Source organism: Lathyrus oleraceus, chromosome 5, assembly GCF_024323335.1.
Source record: "Lathyrus oleraceus cultivar Zhongwan6 chromosome 5, CAAS_Psat_ZW6_1.0, whole genome shotgun sequence".
Classification (NCBI taxonomy): domain Eukaryota; kingdom Viridiplantae; phylum Streptophyta; class Magnoliopsida; order Fabales; family Fabaceae; genus Lathyrus; species Lathyrus oleraceus.
The window spans coordinates 542,655,746-542,682,730 of NC_066583.1; the positions used below are offsets into that span (position 1 = coordinate 542,655,746).

General features: G+C 34.5%; 1 protein-coding gene across 1 annotated transcript; it reads right to left on the reverse strand.

Moving 5' to 3' along the window:
* Window positions 1-18,800: 18,800 nt before the first annotated feature.
* On the reverse strand, window positions 18,801-26,794 carry LOC127086247 (probable beta-1,3-galactosyltransferase 14). Its single transcript, XM_051026959.1, has 7 exons — window positions 26,177-26,794; window positions 25,843-25,995; window positions 25,681-25,763; window positions 25,486-25,585; window positions 24,806-24,919; window positions 23,422-23,564; window positions 18,801-19,169 (listed from the first exon to the last, which is right to left on the reverse strand). Exons 1-7 carry the CDS (start codon window positions 26,506-26,508, stop codon window positions 19,084-19,086), a joined length of 1,011 nt encoding a protein of 336 aa, XP_050882916.1. The 5' UTR covers window positions 26,509-26,794; the 3' UTR covers window positions 18,801-19,083.
* Window positions 26,795-26,985: the final 191 nt, after the last annotated feature.

The following is a 26,985-nucleotide window of genomic DNA, read 5'->3' on the forward strand; positions in this document are numbered from 1 at the left end:
AAAATTCTGGATATTAAGATAGGGGAACCAAAGCTCATACAAATAAAAATGGGGAACCAAATTGCAATAAAGCCAAAAAAAATCTATTGTAATATGAATTTAAACCTCAACCGATAAAAAGAGAGAGAAATATATGTTTTAGTACTGCCAATTTTTCAACGAGCGATATTGGCGGAGGTCTGACGTGACAGAGGCGGTCGATAGTGGTCATTGGCCAGAAGGTTCGCGTCTATCAGATTTATTGTTAGTATTGGTTGCATAAGATGTAAAAATCCTAGTGATAAGCAAAGGTAAAAATTCCTATGATTTATTCTAGAAGTTTGGCCCCTTTGAGATTATCAAAGGGGTTTAGAAGACACTATAAACACTTTGGGTTTGTGTGATTTATATATTAAGATTTGGAAAGATTATGAAACAATTAAGTAGAAGACAACGTTTGTTCTCGGGAACTTTGACTGATATTTTTTTGTAACTCATATTGTAATCTCTTGTAACAATTTTAAAGTATAATAAATTGGATATATGTTATATCCCCAAAAGTATATTAGTTTTATACTTTTATATTTTTATTGCACTTAAGTCATTTGATTGGTTGATATTGTTATTTGTACCATACATCAAATATCTTGTTTTGATTGAACCTTTCATTTTCATAACAAGTGGTGTCCGCCATGGAAAAAAGGATTTAAGTTTACGAGTAAAAACCATGGATTCCAAATGGGACCTCGAAAAGTTTTCTAGAGACAACAACTATGGATTGTGAAAGGTGAAAATGCGAAAAAAAATTAATTCAACAAAGATGCAGTAGGGGTGGCAAAACAGGCCGCTCGCTCCGTCCCGCCTCGCCTTAAGTCCGCTAAAAAAGGGGTGGGGGTTGGTCCGCCAAGTGAATTTGAAATTAAAAATCTAGTCTGCCCCGCGAAGGTGACAGGTTGGCGAGCGGTGGGCTTGCCCGTCTAATTTTTATTATTTTATTAGATTTTATACATTTCAATTAGATTTTTCACTTAGATTTTTCAACAAAGATTAATAGGCTTTTATACATTTCAATTAGATTTTTCACTTATTTTATAGAATAATTTTTTATAAAAAATCTTTTTAACAAATTTTACTTAAAAAAATATGGGTCCTATAATATAAGAGAGTTTTTATCCAATGTGGCCAGCATTCTTTATCTAACATGGATTTTTTTATTCCCCCCTTAATCCAGCGTGACCCTGAGTGCACTATTTCAACCCAGATCCCCTCTCTAGGGTTATTGTTCTTCATCGTTACAGTTTATTGAAGTCCAAATTCAAAGGTTCGAAGTGTTCATGCTTAATGTTTGCTGAAGCTAGGTTTCGAAGGTTCCAATTGTTCATCTTTACAGTTTGCTGAAGCTAGGGTTCGAAGGTTCGTAGAAGTTCTTGTTTTCCGTTACCAGTTTTATCGACATTCATCTTCTTCGTGTTTGAAAATATAGGTGGAAGAAAAACTTCATCCATTGGTAACTAAATTGGACTGAGTTTGCTGAAATGTGGATGTAATGAACCAATGCATATGTGGGTATCAAACACCATAGATAACCCTAATAGAAAATTCTGGAAATGTCGAAATTCATGTGTAAGTTTCAATTCATGTTGTTCTTCGCTTTTCGCTTAACATTAACTCTTACAATTGTTCTTAACCTAACTGCATAGTGAGGTAAGCATTGAATTTTTCATGTGGGACGATGAAATTGGTCAGGTCCAAACAATTCAAAAGATTCCCACAAATTGTTGTAACTGTGAAATGAAAATGGTTTATTTTAGGGAATATGTGAATGACCTTGGCAATTGGGACTGAATTTGGCAAGCAGTTTGGTGTAGAATTGAGCTCTAAGAAGCTTGAAAATTCCAAGAAAAAGCTTGAATGGAGAAGAACAAAAGTTATTGGTTGATGATTTCACTTGTGTTGTCTTGGATTTTATTCTCTATTATTGTTAAATTAATGTAATTTATTGTGTATCGGTAATGTTACTATGATGTATCAGTGTATCAATTGGTATTCTATATAATGGAAAAGTTGGTATTGGTTACAATTGTGATTTATTTTAAAGTTCTGTTAACACATAACAAAATGCATAATTGAGTAATACTTATGGAACATAGAGTGTAACCAAAAAAACACATAGATAGTAAGTAGCACTTAAAGTGCATAAGTCATTACAAAATGGCACTTAAATTGCATCAGATTTAAGACAGACACAAAATGGCATTTAAAGTGCATCATTACATATACAACCATTATCTGCCATTACAGACATAAAAAAATGGCACATAAGTTAAAGTGCATCATTACAAACATAACTTAAACATATCTTAAAGTACATAATATAGACATAAAGTGCATCATCTGTCATTTCTTTTCTTCCAAGATTTCAAGGACCTGGTACACACCCCTAGCTTTAAATCAGGTCCATAAGCACTTGTTCCCTGTGTACTTGTTCCTTCATCATGTTCAATCAAAGTGATTGGCTGGTCAGAAGTTGAACCCTGGCCTGTAATTGGTTTTTGAAAGCATTTCAACTTCAATCTTTCACTAACCTTTTTTCTCATCTTCCTAACATGTTTTATTTTCTTCTTTTGTTTTCCCTCAGCTTGACTTGCATCAATATGGACTGCATTGTTCTCAACTTCAACATTGTTCTCAAATTGACTTGCATCAACGTGGTCTTGCACATCAATATTTGTCTGCACATTTGACTGCGCATCAGTAGTTGTCTGGATATTAGCATTCTTCTATTTTTGCTCAACTCCAGCCTGGTCTGCCTTTGGTTTCCTCTAATCAAGAAAATCATCAAAAATATGTTACAATCAAACCATCACAATGTTGAGAAATAACAAATTCCACACAAACAAATCATGTATTACCTTTCTTTTTAAAGCATTTGGGTCATGTGTAAGGCTTTTGCATGACAAAGTATTATGCTCAAATTTGTCACATTTGGTGACTTATAAGTTTACACCATGTCTTCTTCTCCTAGAGTCATACTCACCACATTCCCTTATCTTAACCTTCTTTGGTTTCCTGGTCCATTCTTATACATATGAGGTTGTAGTTCATTAGTTTGGACTTCTTGCCACATGTCCTGCCCATTTTTAGGGCTCACAAAAAATCCATAACATAGTGTATACTTATCTCTTGTATAAGAGTCATCAACAAAATCATCAAGGTTTTGTTTTTTATAACTCAATGCAGCAACAACATGCCTACAAGGAATTCTAACTAATTCGCATAAATTACAGCTACATGATCTTTTGGCAATGTCAACAATGAATTCTTGCATGTTGAAAGAATGTGTAACATGGAATTGTTCAGCAATATATCAGGTTGGCAACCATTGACCATTATTGAACACCTCATTATTTAACCTCTTCCTAGGTATTGGCATAACTCTGTTTCCATTTCTTAAGTTTGGTGGCAGATGTTGCTAATATATTCATTAGACACTTTCTAATCCATTCACACATGATTAAAATTGGTTTATCCCTAGCAACTAAAATGGTGGCATTAAATGACTCAGATATATTATTCATTAAATCATCACATTTAGGGTAAAAACTAAATGCATGCTTACACCAACATTTGGTAGGAACTGCCATTAACCAAGTCTAAGACTTGACATCCACTTTCTTCAGTTCATTCAACTTTTGGATCCAACCTTGATCGTAAGTTGTCTTAGCAGCTCTCATCATCAAATCCCTTATAAGGGTTCTACCACCAAAACTTTTATTAAAATTTGCATACAGGTGTCTCAGACACAACCTATGCTCAGTCCTTTCAAACATTTCCTAAAAAACAACCATTAATCCATGAAACAAATTCAAGATAGGCATTAGTTTAGCAACAATTATAGAGGTTGAAATGAATTAAAAACATGATGTTAATGTCATACCTTCTGTTGATCTGAAATGAATACAAATCTTCTTTCTTGTCCAATATCTTTCATCAATAATTACCACTTCCAACTCTCCTTTGTTTCACTTTCAACAACACCAAAAGCCAATGGGAAATATTGATCATTAGGATCCCTGCCCATGACAATTAGAAGTTTTCCACCATATTTGGTCTTCAGATGGTAGACATCAACTCCAATAAATGGTCAATATCCATTTATGAAACCCTTCTTACAACCATTAAAACATAAGTAAAATGAGCCAAACCTTGGTTGTATCGATGGCAATGGTCTTTCAACATTAATCTTCACAGTATTCCCAGGATTAACCCTTGTTAACTCAGCAACATACCTCTATATATTTGCATAGTTCTTATCAGCATCCCCTTCAATAATTTTCTTTACTATCAAATATGCCTTCCATGCTCTAGCAACACCGATCCCCATAGAGAAATTTTGACTGGTATCTTGCATAATATCACGTATTCTCACTGTTTCAGAAGTTTGCATTTTCTTCACTACTGCCTTGGCCACCCACTTTGATCTTGCATTTTCTTCACTGGTGTGTGGGTATCCACCAATGTCTTTATATCATATGTATACTTGTGACCCACTTTAGAGCATAGTACCAAAAAACCACATTTATCCTTGCATTCTATCCTTACCTTATAACTCTCATTTTTTAGAAAGGTAATTTCCCTCCCATTTAACACTGACCACTCACGAATTTCCTCTCTAAAATCAGCAAGAGAATTAAATTTCCTACCTAACTTAAACTTGTAGTCCTTATTCAGCTTCTCTTTCATAAACCTTTCAAACTTGGGCCATTCATCATCACCTAATACATCTGGATCTGAATTGTCCAATTCATCACTACAATATTCATCATCTTCAATTTTCTTTTTGGGCCTACCTAGTAATCCTGCAACTATGTCCCCATGATTTATAGGTACAATTACATTAACTCCATCAAATCCATTTACAAGAGCAATAGTTTTATCATCCTCATTATCATCAAACCCTTCAATCACCTCATCATTTATTCCTTCCATATTTGTCACCCCATTAACACACTTAGGAACCCTTGATTCATGTTCTATGTCTTTAACATCATGTTCCACATGAATATCTCCATCAACTTGAGTTACACATGCATATGCAGCAAAATCGTATGCATCATCATCCTTCCTTATCTGAAAGAAATCCTCATCTATTTCTAGAATCTTCGTCCACGACCTATAAGTTCCTTCTTTATAACCCCGCTTATTCATCAACTTATGAGTTTCAGCCATTATCTATTTGTCAATGTGTTGACTAGTAACTATTATATCAACGCCCCCTCTGTATATGATATCATTCTTGTTGACCATTATAAATTCACCCCCATGGTGAAAAATAACATTAAATTGTTGCATGTCTTATGAAATGGATTTGACACTCAGACATATGAAAGAGACAACGAAAAAAGAAACTCAGACATTAGAAGATAGATCAAAAAAGCTAACCTCAGACATTGGAAGCTTTAATGGTGTCTTCGATCGTGCTTTGTCTTCAACCGTCCAGAAACAAACTCGTCTGCGTCTTCAACCGTTTAGAAACAAGCTCGTCTTCTTCGTAGTAACGAAAGTTACCTGATTTGGGATTTTCATAATAACCATAGCATTTACAGGGGGTAATAAAATTGGACTAATACCAAAGTTACTAAATTGTAAAATAAAATCCACGTCAGATAAAAATGCATGCCTCGCTGGATTAAAAATGGAATCTGGGTTGAAATAATGGACTCAGGATCCATAGAGAGTGAATCTTCATATTATAAGAGGGGAATCAAAAAAATTCTTTTACAGGGGGTGTCGTATATTTATCCCAAAAAATATTGCATATATTCACAAATATAAGATACAAGTTTTTTGTCTAATAAATGTTATCAAGCACTAGTACGTGTTAAAAGCATTAATACATGTCAAATGGTAAAATATCCAATTAATAAGTACATGATCTATGAGTAGAACTAGTTCAAATAGTACCTTGAAAAATTCAAGTCCATATTTTATTTTCAAAAGATTTCCATAATGGCTTCGTCGTATTCTCACAGAATTAGTTTGTACATCATGACCAACTACAAATCGTAATGTCTTGAAAGACTTTGATGCCTCTTCTATATACTTGACATGTTATTACCATAAAAATCATATCATATATTAAGAAATAAATCTTGAATTTCTATTCAAAAAACATCATGAACATCTTGTTTTGCTTCATCATGTTGATTTTGTTCTTCATCCTTACTTTGCTTATAATCTTGAGGATCAAATCAGAAAGATTTTTATTAGGTAGAGTATATGTCTCAGGGGATGTTGAATGCAAATCAAAATGATGCATAAATTGTATAATAGCTTTCCATAAGTTGTATAATAGCTTTCCATAAGTTGTATACAACTTTCATAATACATACATATCAAAATTATCTGTACATTTTTCAATAAACAAGAAATTTTATATGCTTTTAGCAAAGTATATTTGAAATCAACAATTGTATTGTCATCTCAAAAAATAACAACAGCAGACCAATATTGAAGAAATTAGGTATAAGTACAATTGAAGAAAATGCAAAGAGTATTTAATTATAGCTAGGAAACTCTCATTTGAGTCAAGATATAAAAAATAATTAATTTCAATTATCTTAAAGACAATATACATATATAAATGACTCTGAGTTTAGTGTGGTATTTTTTAGTGCTTGATAACTAGGTTAGCGGTTCGGTGGGTCAACCCGTCCCTTTTTGGCGAACTTAAGACGGGGTGTAACACCCTAAACCTAGAAACTTATATAAAAATGTCTACATGACAATTTAAGGTGTCACCAATGACAATCATTCGAAAACACGTCAAATTATTTGAAACTACGCATCCTAGGACTAGAGTAACGCTTCATAGATTCCCATCTGGAACCAGAGCACACCAAACTAACGCTTCAAAGACTCTCATCTGGAACCAACTACTGAAATTCTGGTTTAGTCAGAGTTCAGATGTTCTGCACGAAGTCATCACATTTGATCCAACAATGTTACTAATACAGCAAGACATTTATACAAATTAAATTCCAGTACTGATATGCACACATTCACAGATGTCACGACATCTGCTACTATATCACCATAGTATGGAAGAACACCCAGTTCTGTCCATCTGGTACAAAGACACGGCAGAGATCAACCATAGCACTTACTTCTGTTGAACCTGCACAGTTATCAGCATGATGTCTCAACATTGATTTGAACATCACCTGTTACAGCATTACAGGTTTACCTTATTTTATAACAGATAGAATTATAACGTGTAGAAGGTAAAAACACAGGTAATTGTTAACCCAGTTCGATGCAACATCACCTACTCTGGGGGCATACCAAGCCAGGAAGAAGATCCACTATCAGCAGTATTAATTCAGAGTTAAACTCCCCCGTTTACAACTCTTCACTTAATCCCTACCCAATGCAATCTATACCTAGGAACTCCTAGATAGAAACCTCCAGTTTCCATTTCTATCACTACACTTACAATGTAATGCTAAACCACTTGAACTTGCTTCACAACTTCATTCAAGATCATAACAAACTCTTGCCTACAGGCTTTGAGTCACAAATACTCTCAGTTTTGGAACACTGAGAAACACATGGTAACCTTCCCACAGGTTGGGAGGTTTACCTTACACATGCCCCTAATTTTTCATTCTAAGAGGCTTACAAAACCTAGGTTACAATCTGCTATTTATAACCTAAACACCCAACTGGATTTGGGCCTTGTACTTGTATTTCCTAAAATTAAGGTTAGGCAAGTTGACCTAATTTCCACATATTAGGGTGCTAACAAATAGGCTATTTGTTAGGGCTCTTGAATTTAGCTCTTCTGTTAGTTTCTTGGATTTTAGCACAGTTGTTAGATTCCTGAAAAACAGCCTGAGATAAATACTGAAACAGAAAAACTAACTAGCCTACACTTTAGCATATGCTGTCAGGAATGAATGTCACAACATTCAGTTTGATGTCCAAAACATAGACCATATGCTAAGTCTGTTTTTCCTGAAAACAGACTGTACAAATTTGTTGTACTGTACATAACCAATATGTCCATACTTCAGTATCAGCGTACATTAAAAAATGTCAAAACATCCAATTTGACATTCACACATAGAGCCTTACATCAGGTCTGTTATCCTCTTGATAAGCAGACTGGGTTGCATACTGAAATGTAGCAGAAAACCGATCTGCCTACTGTTCAGTATATGCTGTCAATGATGAATGTCATAACATCCAGTTTGACATTCAGACAGTAGGCCTTATGCCAGGTCTGTTATTTCCTTGATAAACAGACTGAAAATAAATACTTAGTTATAGCAGAACATCAAATGTTCTATTCCTCAGTATCTGCTGACAGCGATGAATGTCATAACATCCAGTTTGACATTCAATAAATCCTGTATTAGCTAAACCTGCAGTATACTACTCAGAATGTCATGACATCAGCCAAGACATCAGAGTACAGCTAGATATTCTAACATACAATGCAGTCAAACAAACATCTCCACAGCATGTCATGACATCAGTCAAGACATTAGAATCCAGCTAGTGTTTTACCATACAATGCATCCAATTAAACATCTACAAACTCCCCCTTTGGAAAAAATTTGGCTAAAACACTTTGGTCTCACAACAGAGTCCATAGCAGCGGAAATCTCACATCTAGCAGGAAATTAACCTAGCTAATACACTCAGAGTAGCAGCACACTCACACACATGGAAGTTAAATAAAAACTTCACATATCAGCACACATACAGAAGTTAAATAAAAACTTCTAATTGCAGCACACATAAACACACTCACACTCATGGAAGTGGAACATCAGCTGCTCCCCCTTTTTGGAGTAGAGGATCTTCAATATCTGTTGTCATGGGGCATCACAGGTGTTACTCCCCCTTTTTGTCAAAAATGTTGCCAAAGCAACACTTTACATTACAGACCAACAACAATAAAGTTACAAGCAAATTTCAGAAACACACACTTGATTTTACTGCTTTGATCAAGACTACACCCACTTTTGCTTTAGAGTGACGGATTTCAGCCATAAATCAGATCTTCAATCAAACACAGATTGCCATTAAGTGTGCAATCACAAAACACCAGACATTCACACTGAATGTTCTGTGTACAGGGTGTCATGACATCGGGTCTGACATCCTGGAAAATTCCTGCATAATTCCATAATTCCTTTTATAACTTCCAGCAGGTACATAGGATATCTTATGTTAAGACATCACACATAACATCTTGTGAACACTCTTTGTTTTACCAAAATTGCTCCCCCTTTGGCAAATTTTGGCTGAAACATATATCTTTCCTTTTTGTTCACAAGGTAAACTATCAGCAGTTAAACAACATAAGAGTAGTTTAAACAGCAACAGAAGCAACACAATTTCTAGCTTTCTGGTTACTAGTAATACACACATGCACAAGGGTACTTTTCCTCCCTCTAAATCTGTGCAACAAAAACAGAATTATTAGTTAAGGATGTAACTAGTAAGACACACAGATGCACAAGGGTACTCCTCCTCCCCCTAAATCTGTGCATACATCAAATAACAGTAACTCCAGCACCTGTACCACACACATGTAACACACAGGCTCATTCTAATATATCATAATGAGACACACCACATCCATATTTCCTTATGACTGTAAGTTTCAGAAGGAAATAACAATATTGTCCAAGGCAATGTCATGACATCCGGTCAGACATTCTTCTGCTCACTCAGCCTTGACACGCACCACATCATCCCAATAACTAACAAGGTGCCATACCTTGTTATCTGAGAACTCATAGACCATAAGCTTGATGATTACTTGCAGCGCAAAGACAGAACTCCCCCTGTCATGAACAATCAACTCTCCTCTTGAAACATGGAGATCACATGTGAACATATCCAACACCCCAAAGTTGGACCTTTACCAACATTCTGATTCAAGGAGAACCCAGACCACTTGATGAATGGAAAACATAAGACGCATCTTCATGTCTTCAAGAGCACACCCTCTGTTCAATCCTCTTGACTGAACACATTCATACTCTGTGTCATTCTCTCTTCTAACAAAAACAGAAAACCACTTCACAAAATGTTCTAACATGAGTTAGGACATCCTTTACAACATAACACCATCTGATAATCTTTAGATATCGCTGAGTCATTAGCTTGATCCACAAGAAACCAGACACACATTGGGACATATACATTCTCATCCCATTACAAGAGATAGTCTTCCATAGATAGCTCAAGACTCCTTCCACAAGCTCCAAGAGAAGAATAGAAAACACCTCCTTCTGTCTTCAACTTACTACTTTTCTCCTCAAAAGTAATTTGTCTCAGACTTTCCTCAAGAGTAATCAGCTGCCATATGTTGATTATCTTGATTCTTCGAACTCACTTCTAAGATAGACCAATTGCCACTGGTTGATTACCTCCTTCATGAATCCTCATATGAAAAAGTCAAATGCCACTTTTTGACCTCTCCACGTTTATCAGACTTCTCCCAAAGATATTCTGACCTTCCAAGTGAGACTTGAACTTCAAGCTACATGTTAACCAAAACTTAGACTCTCTAAGACATGAACATGTAACATCCTCTCCATCCAGCAACTCCAAAGAACTGCAACGAGAACGATCTTTTTGAAGTATCCAATCTACAACCCTGTAGACCCTTCTATCTCAAGTTGATGTGCCACTTCACCAACTAAGATTCTGATGTTGAACCAAATGTCACAACATTGTGTTTTGACATCTAGCTGTTGAATTCAGCTCCTTCTTCTGCCACTTGAAATAACTTCCTCCCTTCATAGAACAAGAGTTCAATGTTCTCATAGACTTGATTGTGGAACCAAGTTTGAGTAAACATCCTCCATCCTGCAGGTTTGCAGTTAAGTCATCCAAGCTCACGCCTTGATGAATCCCTGCTTCTTATCCAAAGACATCAGACACCCTGATGCATGAGTCTTCAGAAGGACCAGTTAGAAACTATCCTTTCAGCTATACCAAGGATTCCACTTCCTAAAGCAAAGTTGTTTCCATGATGTCAAGACTGCTGCCACTTGTTCTTGACTCCATAGTGTGCATTAGCTAATGCACTTCCTTACCTAGATCAGAAGTAAACTGATCCAAGTAACCGCCATCAGGACTATGATGTTTTCTTCTTCTTGTATACACCAAGGCTGAACATGTTTCTTGCCAGGAAACCTTTTCAGAGATCATATACTTTTGCTGCCACCAAAGTGATAGATCATAAACCAATGTACTATCCTTCCTGTGATTCTGCACAGGATCTTGAAGATGAGATGTTCCAACCTCTTTTAAAAACATCATTTATCTTGAGCTCCAAGGATAATCAATTAAATACTTGTACTTGGCACAAGTAGACATTGATCTTAAATACTTTCCCAATATTCCTTTCAGATACTTCTACCATAAGAATACTTTGAAAATACTCTTCTAGTGTCACCATCTTCTGCTTGCAAGCACCTCAACAGTTTTGAAAACTCTTCCCAGATTCAATTCACCCTTAGGAGTGAGAGAGATGAATTCTTCCTTGCAAATGTGTCACACAACCACCAGAACCCATGTGACACAGGTCAACAGCCAACCAGACCCTAGGCGGACCAAACGTGAGGAGGTTAACCAAAACTCCCCCTCAAATTAACAATCATGGAAACTCCACACCAATCTCCATGTGTTGTACACAAATGTCTCAAAATGACATACAACATCCCTATTGGTGGCAACTAACTCTATGAGTTACACCTATACATACTCCAATCACACCAATCAGACTATAGCTGACCATAAGTACTAGTGATACAAAACAACACCAGTCAATGACAGATATGCATTGCCAGAGCATACTACCTCAACCAACCTCTGAATCTTCATATTCTCACTCCTTGAAAGAACTGCCACTTCTGAGCGTGGTGTTTGAATAACAAGATTCATGGTCCCAATCCTCTTAAATGAAATACCAATCAGGTTACCCCATCATTGACTTCTAACATCTAGGGGACTTGTCTTCCAACACAACATAGTACTTCAGGGAACAACTATCCAACCCTGATCAATCTACAGGAATAAGACAAGCAGCAGGAAGTTGCACAATGTCACATCTTAACCAGCTCGACTTCTAGAGATCAGACTTCTAAAAGTGACCTTCTTGAGCATACACGCAGTTGACCCTACCCTTGTCAACTTAGCACACACAGATGTCTCCTCTTCCAGGTCAGGAGTAGGTTCCAAACAAAAGTATCCCTTTGTTTGACACCTAAAACATCTGCTCTTCAACTAGTAGGTGCATACTTGTTGAACAACATGTTCTGACATCACATAGAACATTAGTTCCACCTCCTTGGAACAAACCCTCCTTGAAAGTCTTCAAGGTCTTCATATACACTACCCAAGAGTGTAAAAGAATCAGTGATCAGGTGATTCTTACCATGATGAGTGGACTTGGGGAGACTCAAGTATCCTTGACATCTTCAGTAGATTATGATGAAATCTTGAATACATCAGCCTTTCATCCACATGAGGGGAAACTACATCAGAGTTTGAGTTTTGCCAGGTATTATGCAGCGGAAATCATAATACAACTCAACCTATGAACACACACTTCACAGGATCAGCCTCCAAGAACATACCTAGTTTGAATATGATTCAATACTGGCACATGTGTCCCACACAAAGGCCAATTACCAACCTCCAGAGACAGGTACACACAGTTCCTGTCATGAATAGTCCATCCACCTACTTCAAGGGACCATTCAGATAAATCACAGAACCTTCCACAGGTTCCAACATCAGTACTAGCATAACTCCTTGCAAGATACCAGAAAGTATCACCCATGAATCTCATCCAGAAACAGAACAGGATGCCTGCTCTGATACCATTTGAAATTCTGGTTTAGTCAGAGTTCAGATGTTCTACACGAAGTCATGACATCTGATCCAACAATGTTACTAATACAGCAAGACATTTATACAAATTAAATTCCAGTACTGATATTCACACATTCACAGATGTCACGACATCTGCTACTATATCACCATAGTATGGAAGAACACCCAGTTCTGTCCATCTGGTACAAAGACACAGCAGAGATCAACCATAGCACTTACTTCTGTTGAACCTGCACAGTTATCAGCATGATGTCTCAACATTGATTTGAACATCACCTGTTACAGCATTACAGGTTTACCTTATTTTATAACAGACAGAATTATAACGTGCAGAAGGTAAAAACACAGGTAATTGTTAACCCAGTTTGGTGCAACATCACCTACTTTAGGGGCATACCAAGCCAGGAAGAAGATCCACTATCAGCAGTATTAATTCAGAGTTAAACTCCCCCATTTACAAATCTTCACTTAATCCCTACCCAATGCAATCTATACCTAGGAACTCATAGATAGAAACCTCCAGTTTCCATTCCTATCACTACACTTACAATGTAATGCTAAACCACTTGAACTTGCTTCACAACTTCATTCAAGATCATAACAAACTCTTGCCTACAGGCTTTGAGTCACAAATACTCTCAGTTTTGGAACACTGAGAAACACATGGTAACCTTCCCACAGGTTGGGAGGTTTACCTTACACATACCCCTAATTTTTCATTCTAAGAGGCTTACAAAACCTAGGTTACAATCTGCTATTTATAACCTAAACACCCAACTGGATTTGGGCCTTGTACTTGTATTTCCTAAAATTAAGGTTAGGCAAGTTGACCTAATTTCCACATATTAGGGTGCTAACAAATAGACTATTTGTTAGGGCTCTTGAATTTAGGTCTTCTGTTAGTTTCCTGGATTTTAGCACAGTTGTTAGATTCCTGAAAAACAGCCTGAGATAAATACTGAAACAGAAAAACTAACTAGCCTACACTTTAGCATATGCTGTCAGGAATGAATGTCACAACATTCAGTTTGACGTCCAAAACATAGACCATATGCTAAGTCTGTTTTTCCTGAAAACAGACTGTACAAATTTGTTGTACTGTATAGAATCAATCTGTCAATACTTCAGTATCAGCGTACATTAATAAATGTCAAAACATCCAATTTGACATTCACACATAGAGCCTTACATCAGGTCTGTTATCCTCTTGATAAGCAGACTGGGTTGCATACTGAAATGTAGCAGAAAACCAATCTGCCTACTGTTCAGTATATGCTGTCAATGATGAATGTCATAACATCCAGTTTGACATTCAGACAGTAGGCCTTATGCCAGGTCTGTTATTTCCTTGATAAACAGACTGAAAATAAATACTGAGTTATAGCAGAACACCAACTGTTCTATTCCTCAGTATCTGCTGACAGGGATGAATGTCATAACATCCAGTTTGACATTCAATAAATCCTGTATTAGCTAAACCTGCAGTATACTACTCAGAATGTCATGACATCAGCCAAGACATCAGAGTACAGCTAGATATTCTAACATACAATGCAATCAAACAAACATCTCCACAGCATGTCATGACATCAGTCAAGACATTAGAATCCAGCTAGTGTTTTACCATACAATGCAACCAATTAAACATCTACAACTACTCGCTCCTGAATCCCCACCATAGGACCAGAGCGCATCAAAACTAGACTAGAATTCGTACACCATGATGCATGACTCTCAAGAAAATATGCATTATAACCAAAAGCATCACCATAATTATCACCATACATTTATCACTTTTATGCACAACATGATTCTCAATGCGTAACAAGTAATCAATGTTACGATAATTAACAAACAACACCAAACATAAGCACCTCGTCAAATACGTATTCACAAGGATTTAATCGTGTTAAATTCATCATATCATCAACTCATCATTAAGTAAACACAACGATTTGTTAATTGATCATACAAGTCATCATATTCATTCCTATAGTAGGCACATGACTACCATTCAATTATTTCACCAAATACTTCCATAAGGTAGCTATGCACGTTAGCTTCCCTACGCTTCAAACAGCGTCTTATTTGGACCTACAGAACTAAAGTTATGGCCAAAATCGTCTGACAATGCAACAAAAATCAAAACAGAGTTTTTCACAAATTGACCCACAACAATCAATTAAGGGATGACAATCGAATGTCATCAAGAATAGTTCGCTTTTGACTTTCTCAAAAATCATGTCTCCAGGCAGTACAGTCGATTAATTCATTGTGAACCGATTGTCATCAAGAATAGTTCGCTTTTGACTTTCTCAAAAATCATGTCTCCCGGCGGTACAATCGATTAATTCATTATGACAATCGATTGTCACCTCTTTTTTTCAAAATTTACAATAGTGCAGTTGATTGTCATAGGGTGACAATCGATTGCCACTTATGGATTTTCTAAAAAAAAATCAATTTTCACATACGTTCTTCATCCCCTTCATCCATAAACCTCCCTACATAATTCCAACAAACTTTCCCAAAATCAATTAACGCATAATATTATATATTATTACAATATTAACTGTCGATAATAGTTACCTTTACAGGATTCGACTCATACTCCCTTACGTGGATTTCAGCCTTCCAGACTACTTCCACGTGTCCTCGACATTTGAATTGTTTTGAACTGCTCTTGATATTTCAAACTATCTTTTAAATCTCTTAACTGCTTTTGTCAAAGGTTTCTTCTCTCGAACCTTGGAGCATAGTATCGAAATGATTGACTACTTGTATTTAGTTTGCGAATTTATCTCATTCCTACTTCTATCAAATATGTTAAACCTTCATAAACCTTTTCGAGATTCTAATCATGTTTTGAAGAGAGAGACCGATCATCATAATCTTGTGGATTTGTTCTTGAGATTCTTTCAAACTAAACTTGGTAGGTTTTTAGGTTATCTAAATCTTAAACTCAAGAATAGACTAAGTCTCAAACATCTATAAACGGGTCGAACTCATATTTTTCGATCGAAGTTTTGTCAAAATCATAACTAAATTATTTTATACTTAACAATTTCATTAAAATAATAAACCAAAATTCTCAGGCTTATTCTTGATAGATATGGTGATTGGCGGAGAGCATGATATACCAAAATCCTTAAAACACTTGTTAGTATAGCTCTTTAATTAATACTATCATGTAGATTACACTTAAAACATAGTATAAAATATTTTGCATTTAGAATATAAAAAACACATTAATAATAATAATAATAATAAATTATTTCAGAGCTGAATTCATTTATTGTCTGGATATAAATAGGTTGATTCTACATTGGATTCTTGAGGTGTGAAACAATGAAACCGATTCGTTTTTCTCAAAGGAAGGTCTCTGATGTTTCTGTCGCATTACAGTCATTGTATTTATCCTCAACTAATTACTTTGGATCCATATTTCTGTTTATTGTTTTTCATAAAGATTCTATCTATCCACTATATTATTACTACTAGTTTCTGGTTTTAAAATAAAAATAGTACAACTCTGTGAAAAGTGTCATATCAATGAGGAAACTGTGTCAGACACAGCTATCATCAATTTGGATAATAATAGGTCATTTCTTCTCTCTCTCATTTCAATTTTTTTCACTTTATCTCTTTTTTATTTTAATTATACATATACTTGAATATTAAAATATAAATCATTATTTAAGCTACTACATTATTTTTATCAAACAAATCTTTTTACTAAAAAAAGTTGTTTATAAAATTGGTGTTATTAAATTATTAAATCAATACACAAATTTTAGAATATGCTATTTCCTTTGAAATTATGACATTTATTACGATCGGATTGAGTAACTTAGAATGCCGACAATTACAATGCTGACGACTTTGTACTTTTCTTTTTCTTATCAGAGTGATGACTTTGTACTTGCTTCTTCTATTTATCATTATTTTCCTCATAAATTATAAAAAGAAATTTTATATAATCATCTTCATACTATTTTTTTATTTTCCATCAAATATTCAGAAATTAACATATTTATATCTTGTGTAATTGAATTGAATATATTTTTATGGAGTCTCTGCATTGTAGAGACAAGGAATATCCTCCATATTACGAGCGCACTCAAAATACTATAATTGATATAGTATTTTTTAAATAAATTGAATACTCAAGGGTCAATGTTTCAAGTATGGAGTATATGATTGAAATTGGAGATAAATGTATACGAATGGTATGAAATTATTGATCTTTTAGTCCCTCTTTTTTCAAACCTAACATGTACTAGTATGTCATAATCATTAATGTTCCCTCTCAATGACCATTCAATTTCAGTTTGAGTTAATAACGCCACTTTCACACTTCCTTGTCATTAAAAAGAACTGTAAGAGTAGTATTCTACATAACTATAGCAACTTCAAAGACTCTAATTATTTTTATTTTTATTTCTCAAAAAGAAAATACTCTAATTACAACTTATTAATCGATATTTATAAATATAGATGGCATTTAATTTTATACAAACAATAAATGAATTATTTAATTATTGTTATTCCTTCCATTAAAATAAATATTTGTTCTTAGGCTGTTCAATATTTAGCTCCAATCACGAAGAGGCGTGTTCAACATTTATTTATTTATTTTTGGAAATAATGTTCACACTATTTTTTTTATACCTATATTGGAACATATAAAATAGGAGTTTTATGGGTCCCTCTGTGCCCTGATTAGTTGAAAAGCTTTCCAAAAATAGAACAATGACCCATAATGATTAACCTTTGATGGGCCAATAATGGGTCCATCATGAGAGGCCCAGTTTTGCACCACTAATTACAATTCTTAGAAACTACTCTTAAAAAATGAGATTGAATGATAACCCAAATAAGAAGCTTTTACCATTAAAAAAATGATAATTCTTCAAAAAAGGATTAAGAAAAATAATATTAAGAAGCTTGACTTGAACAAAAGGTGACACCCACTTTCCATTGTGAAAAAGAATATGAAAAATTAGTTTTCAAGTTTAGGTCTCCACTATGACACACACTAGCATAATAATGGGGTCCAGTTCCTTTTTCTTTAGGTACAACCTTTTTCTGTCAATAATATTAATTAATCAGTGTTATTTCACACACTTTATCTATATAAATTATATGTCAAGTTGGCTAGTTTAGCAAGCAAAGTTATTAATGCAAGTTTATTGAGTGGAAAAGAATGGTGTTGGTTGTTTAACCTTTTTATAATATAGAGCAAGAATTTGGAATCAAATTTAGTTTATATGAGAGAAACTGTAGATAATTTTTGTTTGAGAAAATGACCTCTGATGTAACTTGGATTAGCATATACGTTGAAGATCCACAACAAATGTTTTATTATGATATTATAAACTGGTTTGTTCAAAATGGGGAGAATCAATTTAACTGTTAAAGCAAATATAGATACGAATAAGTTTAGGGTATACCTTTATTTTTTGTTTTTTATTCCACCATATGTATTGCGAGAATAAATTCCCCAAAAATTGAAGTTTAAAAATATTTACTGTTTTGCTATGAAAATGTTGTTTATATGAATCAGATAATATGATAGTATAACTTTATTAATGAGTATGATAAATTGTATCTTTTTGAACAATTTTATTCTGCTTAACTGGCTTCTAAATTTTGTGATGTGACAATTTAGAGCGTAATGAATGACATGCCACATCATAAGGTTTAAAAGTCAATTTAGATATTGAATAAGGGGGTCAAAACTCAATTAAAGTCTAAAATTAATTCTGAAGAATGATATGTATATTATGTATATAGATTTTTTTACTTTGAAAATATTTCATTAAAACAAGTATAAGATTAAGGCATAAATGACATGTTATTAAAAATATTTAACTTACTACTAAATACTTCACAAATTATTTTCAAGTTTTTTTAATTATGTATGTATAAAATTTACAATCAAAATTCAACTCAAAACTGTGCAAAGCTTTATATCATCATCCTTAATTATGTGTATTTTCTTATGCTTTACATAAAGCTTTCCTAAAAAAGGTAAGAAAAAATTACAGAAAAAATAACACAAAGATCAAAGTTCTTTTTGACATGAAGATATATGAATTAGGAAGAAAATGTATAGACAAAAAGGGTTCCTCAGCTACCTTCTTTAGCTTGCTTTGCTTCGCTTGACGAATACATATACTAATCATCAGATTCTCTAGTTGGAGTCTGAATGCAGCTGTCCATTTGATGAAGTTCCAACATTCTCTGTTCTGGATTACAGAGGCCTGTAGGTAAAAACAACATCCATATCATTCAAAAACAAGATTCTGCTTCGATTTGCAATTTATGTATATTAGATATATGTCTGACCAAAAATCATTAAATGTTGATAAAATAATCTAATCCCAAATAACAATTACTAAAATGACACCACAGAATATGAATTCCCATTATATCTTATGATTCAAATCTTAAACACGTGTAGGATAACATTAAATTTTATGCATCAATAACCTACTTTGCTTGAGAATAACCCAAGTGAAGCAAAATGTGTGAGTTACTTGTATAATGATGTGACAGAGAAAGGCTACTTGGTGGTAGTTATATGGCCTAAAGTTAGTTGCTTTTTTGTTGTGGTAATTGGAGATGCTCTAATTGGAGGCCATATGCCTCAAAGGTAGATCAGGACAGTAGGATGTCCTGATGCACATCCAACAGCTTCTTGCATGTTACAGGAGCTGTTAAAAAGGGCAGCTACCCTTCAAACAACCATGCTTGCAAAGGACTGATACGAATCACTATAATATTTTATAAACAAGATCCACGTATGTTCCTTATCTGACTCTATTGCCAATGTGTTTTACAGGCACACACCACTACTGCTGGGTCCTAGATCCTCTCAAGAATAGTTTTAAAAATGAAACCGACCACTAAAGGTTATTGACACAACACATGAGCCATCTTTGGGAAACTCTTAAACAGTTTTGTATTGTCCTATTGAAAATTCTGAGATATCATGATACTAGGAGATATTCTACCTTCAAGGCGGAATATCTATTAGTATAAAATATACTAAGATTTTGTTTGGGAGTTAGAAAAATCTTGAGGTTAACGATTTAGATAAAAACATGATTCTAAATAGAACATTATAGCGCAAGTTGATCCATGTAACCAACCTCATTTATTGGGATAAGGCTAGGTTATTGTTAGTTGTTGTTTGTTTGGAAGTTTGGAGGGGAATGGAGGAGGGCTTAAAAAAGAATGGATAGAGTAAAAAGAATTAAATGATTTTGGTAGGAAGGATTTTGGAGGGTTTATTTTTATTCATAATTCAAAATCCCTCTTTGAATAACTCAATTTGTACTTGAGGAGGGTTTTAGAAGGCTTACATATATTCCTCAAAGCCCTCCTTCCTCCTTCCCTCCAAACTCGCAAACAAAACTTTAATTTTTTAAAAGATATTTGAAGATACTCTGAATTAATATAAAAAGATATTGCGATTTTTTATAATATTCAAACAACTATCAATTATCAATTGTTTGAAAAAAGAAAATGAGTGCAACTTATTCAATAAAAGGAAGATTCTTCAGAATCCACATGCCTTTTCTTAACAAAAGATATTATGATATTTTATAATATTCAAACAACTATCTATTGTTTGAAAAAAGAAAATGAGTGCAACTTATTCAATAAAAGGATGATTCTTCAGAATCCATCTTCTTTACCACCTAAGCTTTGTTTCCATCATCTTTCTTTAATAGGTGCTACCTCATAACCCTAATACTGTTATTTCGAATATTATCTCATCTAGTCTTATCATATATCTAATACAGTATCCACATCTCTGCTACACTTAGTTTATTTTCGTGTTGGTTCTTTGCAGCCCAACATTTTTTTTCCGTACAACATCGTTGATCTTTCAGTTGTCCAATAAAATTATTCCCTTCCGTTTGAGTTAATAAGTAATAAATCTACAACTAACGCATCTATAGAGGGTGGAATAGACAGGTTCATTTACATGTATAAAGAATAGGAAATTAGTACTATTATTTTTTTTATAGGGAGGATTCCTTAACAAATGTTAAGTGGAATCTGTATCACTGTTGTGGAAGGGTCCATGCAATGTGGTTGGGTACAGAGATGTATATAGGAAAATGGGTTTGCAAAATGCCAAGATTCTCCTACATGAAACTGAAATTGAAAGTGGGCATGTGATGAGTATGAAAAAGAACTAAGGTTTGGTTTCAACCAGTCGGCAATATTGTTATAATGCAGCAATGGTATGGAGCATCAAAATGAGATGGAGGGAGGGATGGTAATGGATAGGGTTTGGACATGATATTATAGTACCTGTCCCCATATTCGTCGTTTGAAAAAATATTTGTATCCGAGTCCATATCCGCGTAAGTACCAACATCTGGTCCCATACCCTTATCCTATGGGTATTTAAAATACCCATACCATAACCGTTTAACCGCATTTTAAATAAAAAATAATTGATCAATTATAATTTATTATATCACTTAGAGTTTTTAACATTAAAAAAATTTTAAAAATATATTATTTAATTAAGAAATAAAAAACATTTATATTAAAATACTATGTACACATTTAATATTTAATAGTAATGTATTTAATAAAAATGATTAATTAACATGTATACATAAGAATAAGAATAAAAATGAAAATATATAAATATATGTTGTGCGGTAAGGGGGCGGGGTGGGTACTAAACTACCCGTACCCGCGTTCATACTCGCTTATATTAGTGGATAATGCCCTTATCCATGCACGTACCTATTTTACAGATTTTTACCTTATCATTATGGATAAAATTTACGGGTACCTACTAGGGATGGATCCAATTGTCATCCCTAAAGATGGATTGTATATGAAGTTTGAGATGATAATAATACATCAAAGATTCGGCCATCTTAAGATAAGGGAATGGATAGTCTTCATGGACATGCATCAAGAACTCAAAAATGAGTACAATTTCTCTTAAGAAAAAAATATGACTCATCTAATGGGAAGCTGCAATCGGCATCCCTTTCCCGTAAGAGTTTGGGTAATGTGGTTTGGGTATATGCCAAGATTATCAATTTATGGATTTCCGACTAAATTTGGCTTTTGATAAATCCTGGGGATAAGGATTAGAGAATTTATATTTGTGAACATGAAACTTAAATTTAGGGTACGAAGTATGTTAGACATGATGACAATCCCTCTAAAGTAGACATGGCAAAAAATTCCTCCCCTCAACCATTTCTATCCCAAATCTAACAGAAAAAAATCCAATTTAACTGGGAGGGGAGGCAGGTGCGGAGAAACCTAATTTTTAATTACGGGGTGCGAGATGCTAGTTCCGCCCCGACCTATTAAATATATTTTATCATCTTTATCTTAATAATTTTACTATCCATTTATTTTTCTTAATCTTTAAGATAGGAAATTTATTATAATTATTATTCATTTTTTTTAAAAATATGATTAAATAAAAATGATCAAATATTATCATTATTATTAAAATCACAAAATATTTAGTTTATTTATTAATTTTTGTTGCTATGAAAAAAAATATTCATTTTATAAAAATTCAATTTTGATAGGCAAGGGCAGGGTGGAAAAACTTATTCCCCGTGGGGGACAGGGTGGTTGGTCATTTCTTACCCCGACTAGAAGTGGGGGCAAGACTGAGGCTGGTACAGGTTTGCAATGTTGTTGGGTATATGTGAAGATTATTATTTTAAGGATATTTTGTTGAGAATAACAAATGTGAATTGGAAACTTTGAGAAACAAAGTGTGGGGAAATCTCACTTTGATTAGAAAAGTTGATTAGAAAAGTTAAGACTTTATATTTATAAGTGAGAGAATCCACACACCTATCACCTTAAGGTTTTGGATGAGTATATGATGTGTCTCTCACAAAGTGTATCGGTCATATATAAAAAATTCCAATTAAAAAAATGCTCTCATGTTGACTCCCCCTAAATATGATGTCCGAACATATCTAACTAAAATTTTCTTTTTGATGAATCATGAAGAAGGGTATCGATTAATGAGTTTATCTTTTTAATTTCTTTCAAGTACATTTCAGCAGCATCTACCTTCTATTTTTTTTATGAATCATTGGGTTAATGATTAATGAGTTTACGTTTCTGATGAAACTAGCAGTACACTTCATAAACAAAAGAGAATTCAATTTTTCTAAAAGCTCAACAATTATTACCTTACCCATCTAGGTTTCTAGTTTCTTTCATTTGAATTTTCTGATTTTTACATTATTTTGCTACCTGATTTCCATATCCTTATTGCAGTATTGCAACAGGTCATCTTTGTACCAATGAATTAGATGATTTTGTACAAAAAGCACAAAATTAAAGGTTTAGTGCATCTTTTTTTCCGCAGAAATGAAACTTTCATTTATTGGTACATTAAAGCAATATGCATTGCAACGCCTCGTAATGTTTTATCAGTCACATAAGTAAGCTCCTAAATAAAATATTATTAACATTTACTGCAATAGAAATACAAACCTGAACACTTTGGAATATCCCACACAGCAATTGATGTTGATGTACACGCTGGAGCACAAAGCTCGTGAATATTCTCATGTTTGACATTCATTGCAAGCATCCAAGCTCCAATGGTAACATCCTCATTGCTGAACATCCGAAAACTGTTTTTAAAAAAATGAAAGCTTTAGATTCACAATTTTAGGAATATCGAAGAGTGGGGACTGAATAAGGCTCACATCATCAAGTTTATGCATTGTGATCTTTGTTCCTTTGTGGAACAAAAATAAAATCTAAAAAAACTTCATGACTAATCTATAAGGTCTAAAGTATGATACTGTATGAATAGGAAGCAGAAAAATAGAGAGAAATCTGCTCAGTTCATGACCTCAAACTCTCCAAGCAATTGAGTGATTCATTTGAAAAAATTATGATGATAAAGAATTAATGATCTAAGGCACTCGAGCGAAGACGAAGAGTACAGACGTCCATCTTATACAAGATTGACCAATGAACCTCAAGACTGCAATACATTGATTTCTAGACTACCTTAATAGCTATACAAGATCAACCCAAGGATCACATGGCATGAATCTCCATTAGTTCTCGGTTTTCTTTACCAGAGAACAACTATATAAACCAAGGTAGGTAGTCTACAACCCGGTCAACCAAACACAATTCTGACAAGATGTGGAGAGACGGCATCTCATTCCAGCATGATAGGACCCAGCCAGCTGCAGGAATGCCACATGAGCAGCTGATTCATCATGAGTCAAATGGGCCCAAGGTTTGGAAGGTGTATTCTAGAAGGGGCAAGAAAGGAAATAGTGGCTAGTTAGTTACTAATGGATGACGTGTCCAGGAATGAGAGAGAGAGCAACTGTTTTTCCACATTTTAAGGAGCCAGGAGGGAGGGTGAAAGGGACCATGGATTTTAGTAATATTCTAGAATGTATAGGGAGCTCTAGCTTCCTATTAGGAGCCTAGCTCTGTGTCAGATCTAGGGATTGTTATTCCCATTTCTGTATTTGTCTCCATTGATCATAATTAATAAACTCATTCCTTATTACTACTTTATTTCTGTGTGTTCTGTATTAGAATTTTCTGGTACGTATCACAGAATGTGGACTAATAAGCAAAATCCAAGAAGTGAGATAGTGGAAAAGCATTTATGTAATATGCAAATAAGGCCGTCTCAATACATCAAATCTCAAATCTAAAAAAGGAAAAGAATATATGAATAGAAAATCAACATCTAAACATCAGCAAGTGCATCATGTGTTACTACAGCGAATATCAGTAAAACAAATATACTCCAAAAAGGCAGTGGTAGTTATTTGTAAAGCTGCCGTCTGCTGAAGGTCAAGTGAACAAGCAATCAAGTTGTGGATAAAGAAAAGCTTGCCTGTTATTCCTAAGGGCAACCAAGCTTGATACAACATCAGCAGAAAGAGCATAAATAGGACCATAAGCATGAAGAAAATACTCCTTTCCAAGCAAATTAGATAGCGGCTCATACCTGCAAGATTTACGGGTAACATTACTCCAAATGGAAAAGAAGCCAATATGCTGATTATAAAATGAATACAAAAAATCTTTGATCGTCCCTATAGGGGGGCTAGATTGGATGTAGCACGATTTGATCCCCAGTGTATGGTAAAATGTTTGGAATGTATGGGAAGTAATGAAATCAAAACGGAAAAGATTAGAAAAGAAATGGGGGAAAGAATGAGAGGTTAAGGGGTGATTTTCCTTCCCTTTGAAGCTGAGGTGGTTAATTAAAATTCCATCTTCTTGTAAAATTTCTTACTTTGATCTCTTGACCTAGTAATTAATGATTCGTAAATACCCTCGGATAATATAGTTGTAACCTATATTTCATTTTGAAGACAAGAACATTATCATGTAAAAGTGCAAAGTTCTAATATTTATGGCATGTGATGATAAAAACAATTAAACAATTGAATGTTCTATACCTATCATAAAGTGAAATGGGTGAAAATTGAAAAGTCAGGTAAATTAAACCAGGAAAGATCACAATTAAAGTGTTGGAAATGAAATATACTCGATCTAGATAAAACTAACCATTTGAGTTTCGGATCAGTGAAAACGGGCCCCTTTTTCATGCATCCTATGTAGGTCTGGGAATGAGATCTCTCTTTTACAAGTAGTAATGAAAGACGATCTAACAATAAAGATTGCAAAACTAATAAGTATTGGCCTCTCAAGAAACGGTAATCACCGCATTTAAACTAGGTTAAAGCCTGGATGATATTGCACCTGGCCTTAAATATATGTCATCATCAGCTTTGACATAAAACTCAGCTTTGAAAAGAGCATAAGCAGCTTTAAAGAAAGCCAACCTGTAATAAATGACCATATTCAGGTAAGCAACACATTACAGACATCGAGCTCATCAGTTAATTAATTCTCAGAACACACGTTTTGTATGGGAGCTTACTGTACTCCTCTTCAATATCCAATTGAATAAAATCATCATATTCAGCTATTTCTCTCTTAAGCGCGGACATCTTCCACCTATCATTTGTTCTACCAATAACAAACCTAAACGCCATACCAGTGGCTTCTTCCAAGCTGCAAGAAATAACTCAAAATGAGCATAATTAAATTATATCATTTTCAGACCACAAATTGCACCAGTAACAAAATTACATCAAATAGACAATAGTCCAATAGTTAGATACAGAAGGAGATCAAATAAAATCTTATATGAAACCATTCAACATAACTAAAACAAAAGGAAGAAGAATACAACCGTTGAAGTCCATCAGGATCTGAAGGAAACCAGGTCTTCCTCAGAGACTGACGTCTACCAACGGATCCAAACCCGGTCTGAATTCCAACAAAGGCCATAACCTTATGCCTATCATCAACAACCGCATTTCGGCCACCGGTGACCGCGGTGCCGTGATCCCATAGCACACGAACGGATCTAGGGTTTCTATTTAAGCAGCGACCGTTTCGAGACGGTGTGAGAAAAAGAATGATTCCGAAGAAGAGGAGTGAGGCGAGGACGAGTAATGAGGATGTGCGGGATGAAATGGTTTGACGTGCGTTGAAGAGTGATTTGGGGGGAAAGGACGGCATTGTTTCAGACCGGAACTTGAAGAAGCTCCGGTTGTGGTGTTGGAATTGAGTATTGGATCATATCATCACGTCACAGCATTGTTATTGCTTATTAGGTGAAATGTGATGGATAATTATTGGTGGAAGTGAGAGAGGGATTAAAGGTGATGGAGATTGGCTAGCTAGAGAGAGATTTGAAGAGGTGGTGAAGGAGAAGGAAAGTGAACTGAGAAATATGACAAACTTCAGCTATACGTTTCTCATGCTTGACAAATATATAGCACCGTGCAACCCAAAAAAGAAGCGAGTCTTAATTTAATTAGGCACAATCATAAATTTAAATTGCTTGGGCGCACACAAAAGTAAAAGAAAAAGAATTTGGTCAAATCATTTAGTACTATTGAAATTTTTTCTTTTAATTTATATATTTTTGAGAGGGTGCCTAAACTTTAATCGTGTTAAGTAACAATTTCTTTCTAAAATTCGAAGAACCTCATT

Coding starts and splice junctions, on each gene's coding strand:
- LOC127086247 (XM_051026959.1), bottom strand. CDS start 26,508: ATGCCGTCCTTTCCCCCCAAATCACTCTTCAACGCACGTCAAACCATT. Junction 24,920..25,485: donor ACTGATCCGAAACTCAAATG/GTTAGTTTTATC, acceptor TAAATCTTGCAG/GTATGAGCCGCTATCTAATT. Junction 19,170..23,421: donor GGATATTCCAAAGTGTTCAG/GTTTGTATTTCT, acceptor TTTTACCTACAG/GCCTCTGTAATCCAGAACAG.